Raw genomic sequence first — 19,879 nt, forward strand, 5'->3', positions numbered from 1 at the left:
AGATCCTTATGCTACCACCCAGCACTAAATTCTGGTTTTATATATGGAGGTACAGGTAATGCTTGCTTAACATCCGCTCGTTCAGCAACTGTTCAAAGTTACGATGGTGCTGAATGAGGGGGAATTACGAAGGGTCCTCATAGTTGCGGCCATCACATCGTCCCCACAGTCACATGATCATGGTTCAGGCGTTTGGTGACCGGCTCGCAATTATGATGTTGCAATGTCCCACTGTCATGTGATCACCATTTGCGACCTTCGCTGCTGGCTTCTGACAAGGAAAGTCAATGGGGAAGTCAGCAGGAGGTTGCAAAAGGCAATTGCAGGATGCTGCAACCATGTGGAATTCACCTACTGATGGCAGCTGGGACTGTCAGAACTGCTGTCATAAGTCGGTGTGGTCACATGACACTGTGCCTTACAACCATGTCGTTTAGCAACAGACTTCCCAGTCCCAATTACCATTTGTAAGCGAGGACTACCTGTACAGAAGAAGTCCAGGGAGGGGCATTATACATTTGCTTGTGGAACAGTCCCAGGTTCAGTCCTTTGTATCTTCAGTTTAACAGGCTGGACAACCCTTAACTGGGGTGATTTCTTTCTCACCAGGAACAACACTGTTAGTTATCACATATGATTCTGAATTAGATGGACAAATAGGCTGAGCCAGTATAAGGTGGCTTATGTCTGTTACTTTCCTTTCCCGTGTCATTGAAGGAATCCTCTTCAACCAGTGAGTGGACGGAGGTGCCCAAGTCCCTGGGCTTAGAGAAGCCTAAGCAGCAGGAGGAGCAGCAGCAACTGCCGCCAGCGAAGCTGAAGAAGGAACCAGAGAAAACCGTCTCTTCTGGCCCCCAAGAACCTACAAATGAGTGCTCCATCGTGTCACCCCATACCAAGCAAGAGCAAGATGTACCTCACCACCCCATCTTGCCCGCCTGGATCCTAGGAAAGGTGGGTGAGAGCTGGTCCCTTTTAAGACACTTAGGCTGTTCCTCCCTTAAACACTGTTGGCTGCTGTTTTGCCAACTGAAATGTCAAATGTTAGAGCTACATGCTTAGGGAGTGGTGGTGGGAGTTGCTATATTTTTAGACTTTTTTGTTTGTCCCTGCCTGAAAATAGAGTAACACTGAAATAAAAACAGAATATTAGCTTTTAGATTGTGATGAAGAAGATTAAAATAGCAATAATAAAGGTTAAACAAAATTCAATATCTGATCACTGAAACAGACTTGAATAGCGTGCTAAAAATCATTGATTAATATGCTTGGTAGAGTTGGGGGAGGGGGGGAGTGTTGGAAAGTTGGATGGCGACATCCTGAAAGTCTAATGATTTTAAGAGGCTCTTGCATCCTGAAAGGATCTCCATGAGTTTGCCCTAAACAATATGGGCATCTCTGCATGCACTGGCTTTTCATCCTTAACTGCTGTATATTTAGCTAAGGCAGGGATTGGGACCTGGCATTTTTGTACTTACGGAAAAAGCTGCTTTTTATAGAAAAAGCTGCTTTTGGTTAGCCTTTATGAGATCCTTGTTTGGTGTTGATTTTTCTTAAAAATACTTCATTGCGAATACTTTCCAGTATACTACATTAATATTTACCGATTTTCTTCCTTTAAAATTGGGAATGGACATGTAGAAGCTCCACATTTAGGTCCCGTCCTAAATTTGTTGAGCTTTTCATGGCTGCACCAATACTATATTCAAATTTCAAATAAAACTGCATTTTTCAAGTTATCCTACTCTTTTTTCGAGATACACAGACACAAAAATTGTAGATTCGCTATTGGGCCAGACATGTATTCCTTTGAAACTGCAAGGCCTTTGTTGACCTTCACTCCCACACAATATCATATTTAAAGTATGTTTTGTCTCTTTTTTAATTCTGTTTGTATGCATCACCTGGTTTTCAAAAGTCAAGCAGAGGGGGATCTCACACAGGGGGTTTGTGTCCTGAGCAAGGTTTTTTTTTCTTGAGTAATGAATTATTGAATGAACATGCTAACATGGCACGATTGGGCTTGAGCAATAGCAGCAATTGCATACTGCTTGCAGTAGAGAGTGTGCCTGTGGCTCTTTTTTTAAAAAAAAATGCAGCTTTTATATGGCTTGAAATATCCAGGTTTAAGACCTCTTCATTTATGGACTCTAATGTTTCGGTAACTGTATCTGATAGGATCCAGATACCAAACTGCCTGCAGTCAATCTCCTTATTGCCACCTCTCCCAAAATCAAGCAAGGACATGCAGAACCAAGTGGGGACTGTCAGTCATCCAATGACTGTCTGGTAAGCTCTAGCTTAAGGTATATCTCCTTGTCAAAGTACCTTAGTGTTCTGGTAAAATGATTTTCTGTTATAATTCAAGTCCTTCTACTTCATACTAGAGTGAATATGGAAGTGCAGGACACAGGGAAAGAGTGTCACTAACTTAATTGATAAAACTGACATAGACTCTGTACAGACTTAGCAAGCCTTCCCATTCAGAACTGAACAAAGGAACTGAATTGCAATTTGATGCTTGTGAAGTTTTGACCTGGGAAAAAATCTTAATCTCTCAATCCTTTGCTTTCGTATTATTTCATCCAGGTTTGGATGGTTTCAAAAAACACTTGGACCAATTCATGGAAATCAGTGACTGTTACACTTGATGGCAGTGTGACTGCCTTTGAAGGCCATCTGCTGGGAGACAAGTGGGTTTTCTTGTGCAGCTGGTTGGCCACTGTGAGAACAGACTGCTGGACTAGATGGGCCAAGGGTCCAATCCAGCAGGGAACTACTTATGTTCTTATAGCTGTAGTTTCATAGATTCCCAACTGTTCAGTACATATTTCTGGGCTCACATATTTAAAGAGATGTTTCAAAGAGACTTGTTGGGAGGTCTATTGTTTGTTTGTTTGTTTGTTTGTTTATAAATCAAATTTATATCACCGCCCAACTCTCCCACAAGGAGGGACTCTGGGCGGTTCACAACCAAGCAGTTAAAACCAATAAAAACATAAATAGTACAGTATAAAATATAACTATTAAATATGATTTGCCTTGCAGTCCCATGTATTTTGTCTTCCCTGCATAATCTGTCCTTCAGCTTCCTTTGAAATGTTGTTTGTATGTGTCTTTGTATGTACAGCTCCCCTCTGATGCCAGATCTGTTGTCTGACCCAGGGTATGGGCACTGAGAAGTCATAGAAAGGCCTGTTTGGCTTTTTTAAATTAAACTTTGTGCCTATTCTAATTACTGCAGGTATCAGCAGGACTCCCCCAATTTAAGAGGCTATCAGGAACATCATGCACAGAAGTGGTGGTTCTGGATGATCTAGAAGACAATGAAGTGGGACCATTGCAGCAAATGCACCCTCCAGTAGTGAGTAATTGAATAATTTTGGGCACTGTGGCAATAACTCTTCAGATTTTTCTTTTCTGACTGTTGAGCCTGGGCAAGTTTGTTCCCCATCCTGGGGATGAGAATCACAATAAGTTGATGGGTAACAACAACAGATACTGAGATCAGTGAGATGAAGGAGGCCTTTGGGACTGATTGTAGTTTTTTTCAACTATTAAGAGATTTGGGGTGTGGATTGTGGGATAATTGCATGGAAACTTTGTTATGACAAATATATTATGGTCCTTGACCAGCTATAAAACTTAATACCTGATAATAGAAAGGATACATATTGTTGTTCCAGCCTGCCAGCCATCTTTGTTAAAATAATATCTATGAGATGCAAATTTGTATAAGAGCAGTACTACAAAACTATAGCAAGGCTGAAGATAGAACATTAAACCATATCAACATAGAAGCTCTTTGTTTCTGGCTATGACTTTTTGAAGGTACCATGTCCTACACTCTGATCTCTCTGAAATTCATAAGCCAATTGAGTGCTATCTAGAACCTATAGATACTAAAATCACAGGTAATTCTGTAAGACTATAGGTTTGCTGCCCTGCATCTCTTCCAGGAAGAATGAAAATTAATAGAATTACAGGTGCCAGTCCATAACAAAGAATTAATTGAAGCCTATAATTAAATAAATGGGCCTATGCTTATACTGATTGCAAACTGTAAGTAAGTTTTCATTTAATACTCATCAGGGATTGAGAAGATAATGTCTAGAAATTTTGATTATGCTACTACCTTGGCTTCAAATATCATAATTGTAGATGATATATGGTGATCACTATAGTATGACAAGCTAAGGCTAATTGAAGAACTCTAGCTGCACTTTCAATTGCAGATTTGATTTTAGTCTGCCTTGGCTCTATTACCTAAAGTGCTATTCTCCTCCCTTCCCCCATTTAAACAGCATAACTTTGTCAATTCTGGTGCCATTTATTTGCCATCTATGTTAGGTTGGTCTTTTTGTAAAGTTCATTACCTTTGTCTCTTGATAATTAATATTTTAAAATACCTTTGCATCTTCCAGCCAAATTGGGTGAATGAAAGTTTGTACTAGTCAGCCTTTCAACTGTAGAGTTAACACAAAAATAAATGAGAGATAGGTAATATCAACATTTAATTCCTTTCCAAATTAATATAGACATGGCTGTAACAATTAACCCTATCTGCATAAAGGTGTTGTAACAGAACTTCTTAATTAGTGCCCACAAATACCTGTCTAAAGTCAATAATTACATCTTTCTCTATAAGATATCCACAATTGCCAGTCCATTCAGATCTGAAGGCCAAGAAAAGTTTCAGACAAAGAGTCATGGATGTGCTGCCTAAGATGATATTGCATCCCTTAAACATGTTAAGTCCTTGAAGTGGCTGGCTCAGCACAAATCAGCCTCCCAGTTAGAAAAATATTTAACAGATGCCTTCATCTTAGAAGAGCTTTTTCTAGAGCTTGTTTTGAACAATTAGATTCCATGGTAAGATATGGGAAGGTTCATGGAGTTCCATTTGAAGAAAGACTGTGTATCTGTGGTGCACCAGCTGTTGAAGACATTGCATATATCCTCTTTGATTGCAAATTATATTCTGCAGAAAGGACTGTTTACCTAGATTCTTATTGAAAAACTAAACGGTACTGAGGCACCCAGGAAAAACCGTCTTACTTTTTGCAGGGAACGAACCTGTGTATCACTAGTAAGACAGCGCTCTTTATATCAAAGGCTATTTTGAAGAGGGCAGACTATCTAGATCAGACTGGGGTTAACTATAGGGGTGATGACTTATTATGAATATGTCCCACTATTTTCTTTATGTTTACTTGTATACTTGTATTGGTTTTATACTTTTGATATGGTCACGTGACTAAATCAATAAAGTTTCTAATCTATTCGATAAGATATCCATGTGAATCAAAACAGCAGCCCTATTTGAGATCTACAAAACCGGGATAAAGTACTTTCCCTTAAGTAGAAGTACATTTTCCTACTAAATGCTGTGGGATTAAACACTGAGTCAGCCGGCCAGCTCTAAATCCTATATATTTCTCCACTGATATATTTTCCTGCTCTGTCTAATCTAGCAGCTTCCAGTATGGTGTATAGTTTGCTGATAAACCAGCCAACTAATGAAATGATAATTAGCTGGAGCACATTTCTTGCCTTTTTATAAATAGGGGTAATGATTGATAGACCCAGTCCTTAAGTGTGCATGTTACTTGAGAAACCCAGGTTAAAAAGGTTGCCAGAACAGAGGCTCACCAATCTAGATTTTCTTTAATTGATTCTAGAGCCATATTATCTCTCCCTGAGATTTTCCCAGCTTTAGTCAGCAGCTTCTGTGTCTCTAAAGTAGAAAAAATTGACCACAGGTAGTCCTTGTTTAGCGACTACCTCGAATAGTGACCATTCGCAAATACGAAAGTGATAAAAAAGGTAATTTTGCAACCAATGTGTGCATGTATGACCTTTTATGACCTTTGCAGCATCTCTTTCTGTCTCTTTGTCACACATTCGCCATTACAGTTAGTATGGTATCACATATAACCTGCTTTTATTTTCACTTGCTTATTTACTGTTTACGCGCATTTATACCCCATACCAAGATGTCTTCAAAGAGAAAGAACTCCATTCAGCTGAAGGAAGTAGCAAGAAGAAAAAACCAATTTCAATTTGAAGATGAAGATCATCAGAGCATATGATGCTGAGAAGAGGGTAACTATTATAGCACAAGAAGAAGGCCTGGCCCATTCTACCATCTCCAGTATTTTGAAGGATAAGGAAAAGATCAGAGAGGCAATGAAAGGATCAGCAGGAATGAGAGAAGTTATAATAAGACAGCGAAAAGGCCTTATCCACGAAAAGGAAAAACTTTTACTTTGAATCAAAGATCAGTTATAAAAGAGGATGCTGATTGGCCTTCTCATTCAGGCTAAGGCACGCAGAATTTTCAACACACTGAAGGAACAAGCAGGTGAAGAGTGCCCTGAAACGTTCACTGCCAACTGTGGCTGGTTTGTGAGATTTCAGCAAAAGTTTCATTACCAAAACACACACACAGAACAGGTGAAGCTGCAAGTGCTGACGAAGAAGCTGCCAAATGTTTTCTGGATGAACTTGATGATATGGTAGCAGAAGAGAACTATTTGCCTGAACAGGTATTCATTGTGGATGAAACTGGGTTATACTGGAAAAAAATGCCAGAGTGGACCTACATACACAAAGAAGCCAAAGCAATGCCTGGATATAGATAGGCATTTAGGGATAGAGTAACCATACTATTGGGCAGAAATGTCGCCAGATTCAAGCTGGAGTAATTTCTGATCCACAAATCAGATGACTCCTGTGTGTTCAGAAACATAGGTGAGCCCGTACTGCCTGTTTATTAATGATCCACCGGGAAAGCTTGGATGACGCAAATACTCTTTGAGGATTGGTTTATGAATTATTTCATAAAGGAATATTGCTTGCAAAAAAGAATTCCTTTTAAAATTCTCCTGCCTCTTGACAATGCACCTGAACATCCCTTGCACCTTAACGATCTCCACCCAGATGTAAAGGTAGTTTATCTACTAAAAAACACCACCCTTGTCCTACAGCCTATGGTCCAAGGAGCTATCTCAATATTCAAGGCATAGTATTTACATGCAACATTTGCCAAAGCCATAGCTGCAACGGAGGATAAAACAGTAACATTGCCCGAGGTTTGGAAAGACTACAGTATCCTCCATTGCATCAAAAACTTTGCAGCAGCTTGGCAGGATGTTAGTGTGAAATGCATGCAAGGGATTTAGAAAAAGTGTTTACAGGTAGTCTTCAACTTACAACCACAATTGGAACGGGAACTTCCATTGCTAAGCAATGCAGTTGTTAAGTGAGTTGTGCCTGATTTTATGAACTTTTTTGCCGCAGTCATTAGGTGAATCATGACTTATCTGGCTTCCCCCATTGACTTTGCTTGTCAGAAGCCCCTGGGAAGATTGCAAATGGTGATCATGGATGCTGCAACTGTCGTAAATACATGCTGGTTGCCGAGCGCCTGAATTTTGATCATGTGACTGTGGAGACGCTGCAATGGTAATAAGTGCGAGGACTGGTCGTAAGTCACTTTTTTCAGTACTGTCATAACTTCAAACGGTCATTAAACAAATGGTTGTAAGTCAGGACTACCTGTACAACATTTTGCTGCTCTTGTAAATAATTTTGAAGGATTTGACCAAAATGAAGATTTGGATGAAATAAATGAAAAAAATTTGACACAGAATCCCTTGATTTAGAGATTGATGCTGAAGATGTGAAAAATTTTATAGCCTACACTGAGGGAGATTTTTCAAATGATTTAATCAAACTAAGAGAAGACTTGGAAGCACAAAGGGTTGAAGAAGTAGTTGAGCCCAAAAAGTTCACTGTGAAAAGATTGGCTGGCGTTTTCTTGTTGTCAGCAAAACTTTATCCGAATTAGAAAATATGGATCCAAATGTAGAATATTTTAGAAAGGTACATCAGGGAATACATGAAATTTTAAAGTGTTATTGTGAAACATATGAAGAAAAAAAGAAAAAAACATGTAAACCAAATTTAGTGGATTCTTTAAGAAAGTTACTCCTTCCTCGACTCTGCTTCCCTTCCCTTCCTCAGGAATAGAAGACCCAGATGATCCTCAGCCATTAACCAGCTATGTTAGCGTATCCAGCATTTTCAAAAACAGAGAAAAAGACAAATGTTTCAAAGGATTTATGTCCAGTTAATTAGTTTACAGGTATTATAATTGTAAAATCTGATTTTGTACTCTCTTTTATTTTTGTAGCGTAATATTATTTTGCCTAATTTTGTACTTATGTTAGAATTAAAGAGATCTTTGAAGAAGAATGTACAAAATTGTTGTTAAAAATGTCTATTTCATGAAGGATAACAGAAATTGAATATAGAAGGCCGAAGTAACATACACAGTTACGGTCACGTCTAGTGATTTTAAAATCTAAGTGTTTTTCACTTAGTGACCATTTTGCTTAACATTGAACAAATTGTGGTTGCTAAATGAGGACCACCTGTACTCAGACAAGGAGCCAAGGTTGACCTCTGATGGCAGCTGCTTTCATTTTGCAAAAATAGAGGAAAAACACACTTCCCATGTATTTCCTGGAATGTATGTGTCCAGCTTGGGTCCATGCCCCTTTCCCCAGATGAGATCTGGCTGAAATACAGCAGAAGGTAACAAGAGTTCTTGGAATTGGAGGCCTGAAAAAGATGCCCTCAAGTGACCCCTGCTTTTCCCTTTTTTCTTTCTTGAGCTTTATATGATTTTATTTTGGCAATTTAATATATGCAGTAGGATGGTCCAATTACTTAATCTGTATAATTTATACTTTGCAATTATGATATTAACTGCTGCAATAAAATCAAATCAGTGTTTAGAAGGAGTAATTATTCTGTTAGAATCATCAACATCTTTATTTGTCTAAGGATGTCTCCAATTGCTGGGTTAACTTCTGAAATAATTCCAGAACTACCCTTGGCAAAGCCTCAGTAATTAGGGAAATGGGAGTTCAAAACAATTTTCCCATTTAAGAAGCTCTGAAATTACATTAGTCATCTTTTAAGACAAGCTAAGTTGGGCACATCCTAAATTGGCAGGAATGATCCCGAAATCGTTTTTTTTTTTTTTTGCATACTCGAGTGCAAACTAAAGGAAGATGTTAACCTGATGGGCAGCAACTGACATTCAGTTGAACAACTGATTCGTATAATTGGCAGGAGAGGTTAACATCTGTGACACTGCCTCAGTTGCTAGACCATAGTCTATGTTCCCTGTTACTGTGATCATCCACATTCCAAATGAAAATAAAGAAATCTGCCTTTAAGACATTTGGGCCAAACAAAAAACCTGCAAATTAACACATCTATCTTTAGATTGTCACCTCGGGATAAAATTAAACCCATCACTTTCAGGGAGGCAACTATTAAAATGTGACTGTATTAAAAGATCATTTGGACTGATTCTGCTGTTAAAATCTCAGCTAAAATGAGAAAAGCACTGGGGGTAATACCTCTAATTTGCCCCAGATCTCTCTCTTCCTATCCGCAGTCAATGTGGAGGAAGATAAATATTAATGCTAAGTCACTTCAGGATTTAAACTTAATGAAAGTTATATCACAGAGGATGCAAAATGAGATTGAAAATGAAGTCTGTAAGTATTAAGGAGGCCTCAGTTTTCAACCTGTGCTTGTTCTTTTCAGTCCCATCCAAAGAGAACAAGTCAGGAATCCTTTCACTTCAGTTATAACATCTTCTGTTGGTTCTGCTGGACTCCTCCTCCTTCATATCGGTACTCAGCTAGTGCACGTTACTTTCCATGAGGTCAGGAAGCTACGTAATTCCTTCTTGATCCTTATCTAGGAATTGTATGGATTCTTAGATCAGATTCTTGCTGGCCTTTCCAGCCTGAGGATTCTTGAAAAAGAAGTGTAAATTAACAGATTCCAGAAGCAAAGAGGACTCTGTAAAATTTAATATTGTCAATAATCGTTCCCAGGTGCTTTGACTACAGCCTATATATTTGTTGAAGTATGGTTAAGGCTCTCTAGCTTTAGTAAGTTCCTCATCCTTCAGCAAGGAATAAAAAGAGTAAATCAGTCTGATTTCATTTAAATCACCTGGTGTCTCTTTCAGTAGAACAGGTACAGAACAATTACTTAGGTTTGGCCTTGTCAAGGACTCCGATAACTACAGGAAAAGATTTGAAACATTATTGGCTAGCATTACGCCCACAGATTTCAGATTCTGTTGAGTGTAACCCAAACTACAATCTGGCTACATATGAGTGAGTGAATAGCTTTTGTCTTGTCAAATCCTTTTATTTGATGATTTAAATGCTGAGGCCCAGTTTGAATCTGTTATCTAGCTTATCTCAAGGCTGACTAGCATCAGCCCAAAGATTCTACTTTTATAGAGAAAGTCTTGAGTATTTCTGTAGGAAGATGCAGTGATACATTTTAATTCACCCACATATTTTGCTAACTGCCATTGATTAATCCAAGATAGCAATTAGTGTCTCATTGTGAAGAAATACTCATAGCCATAAAATATGCTAAAACCTTTTTTGGGAGCATCTCTTCCTGACCACAGCTCACAGATAGAGTTTCTCTCATCAGCTGTTCCGTCATTATGTTTGGCTAGTTCTTCAAGTACAAAAGTAAGTTCTAATGGAAAATAATTCCCTGTTTTCCACATATAATAACTGTCCAAGGTAGGGAAGGAATTTAAATTACTGTTTCCTTAGGCAAAAAAGCCCATCAATTTTTATTTTTGTCACTGCCCTCAAGACCGTGTCACTTAACGATGGAGTTGCCAGTCCCAATTACCATTGTTAACTGAGGACTACCTGCACTAGATTACAGGTTGCAGTTTTGGGGTAGCTTTCAATGTGCCTTATGTGGTGCATTATAGTCATCTAATGTGGACAAATTTTGATGAATTTGTCACTGGTAAGTTCTCCAAATATTAGCTTCTTCTGTGAGCTTTTGTACTCCTCAGTCAAAGCAATTGAACCTTGTCAGCATTACTGCCCTCAGCACTTTCCAGAATGTCTGGTACTAAGTGAAAAAAGAACTGTAAAACTGTAAAAGCCGAAGTAATACATCTTTGGAAAATTTAAATCGTCTGCAGGCAAAATACAGTCAATTGGGTTCAGTCTTTGTCCATGTATCAAAAAGAAGGATATTTTTGCAGGTTCTACTCATTACTATAAAGTATGATCTTGTTTTAGATGTTATTATTAAGTCATCAAAAAGCAAAACAAAAGGAAGACCACACGGATATAAAATGCAGTTAAAAACTAATGGTAGTGCTGAAAACAATTTCAGAGAATAAGCACAAAATATTGGCAGTTAAACCACCTGAGAAAAATAAAAAGGACTCACGTAGGGTTTTAAAAACACAAATGTAGATCAGCTATTCCCAGCTGGAACAATGTCACATGACCATATCGACTTACAATGGCAGTTGCAGCAGTTCCAGTTGCCATTGTTAGGTGAATCCTGCGTAGTTGCAGCATCCCGTGGCCATTTGCGACCTCTGGCTGGCTTTCCCATTGACCTTGCTTGTCAGAAGCAAGCAGTGAATGTACTGGATTACAACCCTTATAATTCCTGGTTGGCTGTTGGGAGGGGCTATAGTCCAGCATATTCAGGAAGGACTGATTTGGGGAAGGCTGATGTCATATGCCACATTTCTTTGGATGAGAGAAGTGAGAAGTGCATAAGTAGAGCATCACAGTCAAAAAGATCATTCCCTTGAAGCTAAGAATCTGGCCTAAGAATTTGAAGAAGAAACTCTGGAGAAGATCTTTGCTGGTGCCAATTGTCTTGGAAAAAGTGGAGTTCTAAGCTCAGGCAAAGTAAGTCATTAGTACCCAGTCCCGTCAGTTCAGAATCCTGCTACAGGTAGTCCTTGTTCAGTGACCACTTGTTCAGTGACTGTTCAAAGTTACAGCAGTGCTGAACGAGTGGGACTTACGGCTGGTCCTCGTAGTTGTGGCCATCACAGCCTTCCCGCGGTCATGTGATTGCGATTTGAGTGCTTGGCAACCAGCTCGCAGTTACAACAGTCACAGCATCCTGCAGTCACATGATCACCATTTGCGACCTTCACTGCTTGCTTCTGACAAGCAAGGTCAATGGGAAAGCCAGCCGGAGGTCGCAAATGGCCACCATGTGGCCACAGGATGCTGCAACTACGCAGGATTCACCTAACAATGGCAACTGGAACTGCTGCAACTGCCATTGTAAGTCGATGTGGTCATGTGACATTGTGCTTTACGACCGTGTCACTTAACGATGGAGTTGCCAGTCCCAATTACCATTGTTAACTGAGGACTACCTGCACTAGATTACAGGTTGCAGTTTTGGGGCAGCTTTCAATGTGCCTTATGTGGTGCATTATAGTCATCTAATGTGGAGGTTACCAGTGCCTTGACTCTCTTCATCAAGATGGAGTTGTAGTTTGCCTTAGTTTGTTGCTGAAAGACATTTCCTGCCATGTGAAAGTCCAGAAGCCAAACTGAGACAGGAAGAAACTCCAGAGTGCAAAAGTCCTTTAGTGCAAATGTTACTGTTTTCAGAATATGTAAAATGTGATTTACCTGGAGAGATGAATTACATTCTTAAACCACTTCATCCCAGACCCCAGAGTAATTGTGCTTTAAACATATCTGGGAGCTGAGCTGCTGCATTAGTTGAGACCTTTAGCCAATGCCCTAGTCATGACAAGGAATGGCTTTGAAATAGTGCCCTATTTAATCCAAACTGGGGGAAATGGCAGCATATCTAAGGTTATTTTGGATACTAATGGGTACTAAGCTGGCATTTTTTGCTCTTCCTCTAGATCATGGAAGTCTACAGCCTGGGTGGAGTGCAGCCCCTCTCTCAGTTGGACAGTGTCTTGCGAGAGTTCTTGGCTGAGCTGAATGAGATCCCCCTCCCTGCTCATTGGGAAGTATTGCCTCCACTGGGCAGCCCAGACCTGCGTCTCATCCAGCGCTCGAAACACTCCACTATGTCTGCCGCAGTCATTCACATCCGCCCAGGCCTTTTTTTCCATGTGGTGGTGCAAGACCTGCTGGTGCCTCAGGAACATGAACTTTACGCCAGCCACCCTGCCCGCCTGACCACAGTTGATGAGGTGGTGGAACTGATCTGCGACCTGGAGGCCTACCAGCTTTGTTCGGGTTGGCCTGCAGGGTGGCATGCTGGAGAACGGTCTGAGGCCTGTGATATTCTTGTGTATTCAGGCTGCTGCCCACAGTGCCGTCTCAACCCCTGGCCATCAGGAAGCAGCACTCACTGAGAACCAATCTGGCCAAGGAAATTTGGGGACAGACTCAGCCTTCTGGGTTGAGAATGGGCAGAAGTTTCATTTTGACACTGGAAATGGCTTGGATTTCTAAAAGGATGATTCCTTGCCATAAATAGCTTTATTTTTTTTTTTCTCATGTTCACTAGCTTGGCACAAAAAGATATATTCCCCTTGTTGTCTTCTCTCTGGCTTTTCCCCCTGCTAACTTGCTTCTGCATTTCTGGTGTTAAGAGCAGTTTGTTTTGAAGACTAAATTCCAGTCGTGCTTCAGCCATTTTCTCATTTCCTGCTAGAGAGTTACCGGGTGGACAGTGTGCATCACAGCAACTTGTGCTGACCACCAGTTTTGTGTACTTTTAAAACTTTATGTACTTGGCAATGTAGTGTTATAGGTTGATATGATGGGTATGTGGTTAATGCATCAGTTTGGGATCTGGTTTCCATTGTTTTTGCTTGCCTGGCCCCACTCTGCCATATCTAGCACTGGCCTGGTGAACTACAGATCCACACACAGTATGACCTTCACCAGATCCAGGAAGAATGGGATTTTATAGTAGAATCTCCTTCTTCGACAGAATCCCTATGGTCAAGACGTTTTCCCAGATGTGTTTAGAACTTGAATTGTTGCCTCAGGCACGTTTTCCTTTGTTTCAGTATTGTGGAGCTTGGATGGTGAATTCTGTTTGAGGATCAGCAAGACTTACGCTCTGGGGAGCAGGAAAGGTCCCACAAATGTTGCTTGAGAGGAAGTGGCTGAGCTGCCATTCTATATGCTGAGAGATTCCAGCATGTTCTGTTCAGGGAAGTTCTACAGAAGCCATAGCTGTATGTCACTTGCTAATTTGTGCTTTTGTTTCATGTCTTCCTTCAGTGTAGCAGGTGGCCGCAGCAGCGGCCACCCCTGCCTGCCCCTCCCTCGTGCCTTTTGCAGTCTGTCCGTTTTTCTTGATGTGTGATATTTTTTCTTTCAGAAGGAAAGAATGAAACTATCCTCAAAGAATTATCAATCAGAACTGGCCTCTATTTTTTTTTAATGTATTAAAAATTTGAAACAGCAAGTGTTTTTTTTTGTTGTTCTTGTTTCTCTTTAGGGTTAGAATTCCCAGACTGGTTTGGGAGCACATGGGAGAGAGGCTGCTGTGCAAATTTGCCCTTAGTCTTGATTCCTTTATTTTTTTTATGACCGATATGCACACAGGGGTGAGGATAATATGGCCCACTGGCCATTGATTCACAAATTTCCTGCTGAAGCCACATGGGTTCAGAATTGTACTGGGAATGTTTTTAGCTTACCTAAAATGGCGGCATGTCTATTGAGTCAAGCTATGGGGTCTCACAATTTCATGTTCTCATGGCAACCTCTATGAAATAATAACTTTTATTGGAGTTTACAGTGGGTGGGTGGGGACTATAAGGATAACATTCTCTTAAAGTGGTTTCTCAGGGTTGCATCCTCCAATTTGTGGTCACTTTTACTATTGCAGCTTTGTTTTCCTTCAGGACTGTAGACCATATCAATGTCACGTTGATATTTCTTTGTTTAGGTTATTTATATACCAGTTTTCAGGACAAATATCCTTCGAAGTGGCTTACAAACAGTGTATGCTACTTAAAGAAAGATCTACTGTTAGGATTCTTCTTACTGGGCAGTGGGTGATATAACAGCTGTGGTGGGGGAAGCCTGCTGATAAAATGCATATTTAGTATATGAAGCCCAGATCCAGAAGATGTTAGAGGAGAATGGACATCACAGTTCTTTGCTTGGAAATTAGTCTGGTGACTGTGAACTAGGCATTCTCCACTTGAAATGTCGCCTTTTGTTGCAAAGTAGCTAATCTACTGAAGCTACTCTCTGATCTCCATCAACGCTACAGGGAAGTGACCAGTGTTTACAGCTGGGTTGTAAGAATTCCTGAGTTGCTTTCTTCAAGTATATTTGAAGTGGCAGTGGAAATGTCTTTTGGGGTAGAAGGTACATAATTGGGGCAGACGGAGAACATGCCATGTGGAATGCCATTGATACTGAAATTTCTGAATTATCATAACTCTCTAGTGGTCTTTTGGATTCTATCAGGTTAGTGGAAATCCCATGAAACAATTTCTCAGACTGACTTTTTAGCAATTTGATTGTCTAAGAATGTCTTTATTTTGATGATCCTTTCAAAAGAGAAAAGATGTCAGTTTTTTCTGGCAGTGCTATGGCTTTGAAGAAAAATAAATAAAAATCCTTCAGTCTGCAACTTATGACAGACACCTCTTTTTAAGGTCTAGAGAAGGATTAGAATAGAATAGAATAGAATAGAATAGAATAGAATAGAATAGAATAGAATAGAATAGAATAGAATAGAATAGAATCTTTATTGGGCTTGATGACAGTCCCTAAAAAATCCTTGGATACATAAAATTGATATTGATTAGCTAATTAGGCAAACATATCAAACTGCTATACATCGTACATATTACATAGCAAAATTTGGCCATACTTAGGGAAACAGAGTCATTTGAATCTGAAAGTAAAAGATTTAAATAGAACTGATCAGAGTGACCAGGATATTTCATTAGGTGTGGAATTAGCAGCTCACAGTGAGTGTCGGCATAAAATAGACAGTACAGTAAGGCACGTTCGGTGGTTTATATGGCTCCTTCACCATATGGGCAGAGTCTGGATTCAAATGGGATCCCTTTGTATCTCCCCTCTAAAATCGCTGATAAGGTAAGGGCTCTCCTTAGATTAGAAACAGTGATTTGATTTAAATAAGTAGCAGGTCTCTAAGGAGCGTGAGTGCTACTTAGAAATACAAGTAGTCCTTGCTTAATGACCATTCGTTTAGCGACTGCTTAAAGTTACAATAGCGCTAAAAAGTGAGTTAGGACCAGTGCCCAAAATTACAACTGTTGCAGCACCCCTACAGTCATGTGATCGCAATCTGGGTGCTTGGCCCTTCCGATGGTTGCAGCGTCCCAGCGTCCCAGGGTAGCCATTTGCTACCTTCCCAGCCAGTTTCCAGGAAGCAAAATCAATGGGGAACCACATGATTCATTTATTGACCACAGTGATTTGCTTAACAACTACCACAAGAAAGACCTGCTAGGGAGAAGAGCAGTTTAGTCCAATATGTAAAAATATGTATCCAGGCACTAGATTCAATCTTACTAATGCTGGCCTTGTGGCATAAGATTGCATTTGAAACATAACATGGGACTTGGAATAGGATCCTGAGGAACTTAGTCTGTCCTCTTTTGAAGGGGACAAAGGACTTGTATGGGCCTATCTGTGCACTGAATAATAATTGTGTTTGAACTTGGGCTGAATATACTTGAAGTGCAGCAGGAATATACAATGTCCCTTTGGTATAGAAGAAAATTTGGAAGGCTGTGGCTGAGAAAGATTGTAATTTAAGAGAATACTCACTCCCTTTTTATCTTGGCTATATATTTTAAGAAGTCTTGCCATCCTAGGTCATATATAAACTACTCAGAGTTCATAAAACCATTGGGTATAATTGGCTTATTAAAAAGAGATAATTAATTCTGAGGAGGAGACAAAGGGCTGCATGTCTTTCCCTCTTTCATACACATATACAACGGTGCTTAAAAATTTGTGAACCCTTTTGAATTTTCAATATTTCTGCATAAATATGGCCTAAAACTTGATCTCTTATCCACACAAGTCCTAAACTAGATAAAGAGAATCCTATTAAAAAATGAGTCAAAAACATTATACTTGTTCATTTATTTACTGAGGAAAACGATCCACTGTATGTCCCGTGGCAACCCAACTAAGGTGGATTAAATATTTTGACTATGTGGCCATGCCTAAAGTATTCAGCTCTATTTTTATGTCTGTTGGAACCATCTCCTTATAGTAGCTATGAGGGAGAAATCACCCCCAACTCCAAATCCATATCTGAGTGCTTTTAACTAACCTTCTAACAAGATTTTAAGTCTAAGTATACAAGTTTCTAACCTTTCAGGTGTAAGGTTTACCCCGTTCGACTCAGAGAAACTCTCATGACACATGTGTTCAGCAAAGTTTACTCAAGCATAACGTATGTAATTACAGACAAAGCCAGGACTGGCTTGGCACATTTTACAATACAATTTATAGTTCCCCATTCCCGTGCTTAGCCCCTGTTGCTTGGTTACAGATTACCTGCAGTAATCCCCCCCTTTACTCAAATGGCAGATTCAATCCAGCTCTTTTGTTTCCTTGATTGCGTTCTATCGATGGCGTTGTTGTTGTAGTCGCTGGGTCTTTCTGTTGCTCGCAAAGCCGGGAGTTCCCAATCGTGCTGATTGCTTTACCTCTAATCCGCCGCTCTCCCCTTTGTCTACAGTGCCCGCGGCAATTTGGCGTTGACACAAAGTATCTGCTTGCAGTTTAGTTAAGTGGCACCAGCTGGCCCATTAATCAGTTCGCGGTTTCTCACTTCCCCTTTCCTTGCTAGCACTCAAGCAGTGAAACTGACTAAGCGCGGCTGGGCAAGTTCCTAGCCGTGCCGCGCCGGCTGAATCTGACATCAGGCAGATGAGGCCTGAATAACCAATGGTGGGACCAGCTGAGTATGGGTCAAGAAGCTGGACATACATACCAATCCAAACTAATCTGATTAGTCAGGCTTCCTCCTGAACACAGTCCTCAGTACTTTTTTTTAACAATAATTTTTATTAAAGTTAAAAATACAGAGATAAAAAACAGAGAAAAATATAAAAAGAAAAAAAGAAAAAAAGTGCAAAGGGAAATGAAAACGGGCAGGGAGAGGAAAAAGAAAAAATATCAAAAGAGGAAAGAATATGTAAAGAAATGACTTACCCCTTCATCAAGACAAGTACAATTTCAGTACCTTACCACCTTCTCTAACATTTCAACCAAAGACCTTTTCATCCCGTATCTTATCTTTTATCTATTAGTAGATAATAAAACCTCATCATTCAATCTTAATCAGCAAAACACCGTTAAGGGTTACCAGAAATAACAATATATATAATATTAAACAAGAAATCAATTTCCTTTCCTTTCCTTTCCTTTACACAGTAACTTATTTTTTCTAAAAATAAAACAACAAAATCTCTTCTCATATTTTATCTTATACCTATAAGCAAACCTATAAAGCTCATTGTTTGAACTTAATATAAAAAAAATCCATTAAGAGCTACCAGAAAATCTTAATCTTTAAATCCTTCAAATAATACCCCACAAATTAATTTATCATTTTCTCTTTGTCTCCTCTCAGAAATTCATTCACAAATTTAACACTTTCAGTTTTAACATCATAACCCGTCACTTTCTCTAATCATACAACAAAAAATCTCTTCTCCCCATGTCTTATCTAATGGCAAATCTTTAAGGTCTCATCATTCAGTCCTGGTCAAGAAAAATCTATTAAAAGCTACTAGAAGAAAAAACATATATTTTAACCTTGATCGAACAAACCAGCTTTATAATCCTTTTTGGTTTAAAAAGCCTCGATGTTTATTCCTTTTTAAGTAATGTCCCAGAAGCATATTTATTTTCATTCTCTATCTTTTCTCAGAAACTACTTCATAAGTGTAACACATCCCTTTTGTAAGTCCAAAATAAAGTTGTCCAAGGTACTCTTCTGCGTTGAAATCCACACATCCAAGTCACTCTTCTGATTTATTATTTGTATTAATAATACAAATAATTATTAGCTATTAGCCCTTTTAGCTATTAAAACATCAGCCAGTTTCATTTGTAAGTCCTGTGTAGCATCTTTGTCACTATCATTCTTGTATTCTATCATTTTTAAATCCATATCCAAAAAAGCCTGATTCTCAGTTGTAACCCATCTCCTTTTTAAAACCCATTTTTATAGTATCAGACAATCTTTTTTATATAAGTTTTTTATACGTTTATATATACATATATATACATACATACATACACTAATACAAAACTAAAAAAACTACAAACAAAAAGAGAAAGAGAAAGAAAGAAATATAAAAGATGACTTCTTCCTCCCTCAAAACAAGTATATGTATTAACAGTAATTTAACACCTTCTCTAATATTACTAAAAAAATCTTCATCCCCTTTCTCATCCCTAAACAATAACCGACTTATAAAAAATAGTCAACAATTACTCTAATCAGCAAAAGCATTAAGAGTGCCAGTAATAATAAACTATGTATTTTAAGCTTAAACAAATAGAACTGTTTTGCATTTTAACTTCTAAGTTTTTTCTGAGAAATGAAACCTAAAAGAACTCTCCCCTTAAGCATACAAAAGTCCGGTAATAATCGCATATGTGTTTTAAGCTAAACCAAATAAATGACTTTTACAGGTATAAATCATCATCTTGCAGTCCTGGTTAGTAAAAGAAAATTCAATGTTAACAATACAAGATCAAAACATGGACAATTTAACCTTGATCTGATAAATCCACTTTGAATTCCTTTCTCTTCTTTTTGAAAAGCTCAGTCTTTAGTCTCTTCTCCAAATAAAACCCAAAATAACAATCTCTTATTATTCTCTTCCTATCTATTTTCAGAAAAGGTTTCAGAGATTTGGTATTTCCCTTCTGTATATCCAAAATAGAATAATTCTCAAAGTCACTCTTCCGGTCCATTACAGCTTCTTTCTCTACATCATTCTCATAATCAAGCAACTTTGAGT

At 39.0% G+C, this 19,879-nt stretch overlaps 1 protein-coding gene across 13 annotated transcripts in view; it reads left to right on the forward strand.

Annotated features, from left to right (window-relative positions):
- The window catches only part of LOC103066130 (uncharacterized), an 84,517-nt gene extending 70,800 nt beyond the window's left edge, over positions 1-13,717 (forward strand). For 12 of the 13 annotated variants that reach the window (XM_088137878.1, XM_088137880.1, XM_088137879.1 and 9 more), the window contains 4 exons: positions 718-954; positions 2,179-2,289; positions 3,245-3,364; positions 12,773-13,717. In XM_088137878.1, coding sequence (XP_087994004.1) covers positions 718-954; positions 2,179-2,289; positions 3,245-3,364; positions 12,773-13,234 — 930 coding nt within the window. In that variant the 3' untranslated portion in view covers positions 13,235-13,717. The remainder of the gene's footprint in view (positions 1-717; positions 955-2,178; positions 2,290-3,244; positions 3,365-12,772) is intronic. The other variant, XM_088137881.1, reaches the window with a different exon arrangement.
- The last annotated feature ends 6,162 nt before the right edge of the window (positions 13,718-19,879 follow it).

The sequence above is a fragment of the Python bivittatus genome, unplaced genomic scaffold, assembly GCF_059951505.1.
Source record: "Python bivittatus isolate LINGU-HERP-01145 unplaced genomic scaffold, Pbiv_v1 ctg000220_np1212, whole genome shotgun sequence".
NCBI lineage: Eukaryota > Metazoa > Chordata > Lepidosauria > Squamata > Pythonidae > Python > Python bivittatus.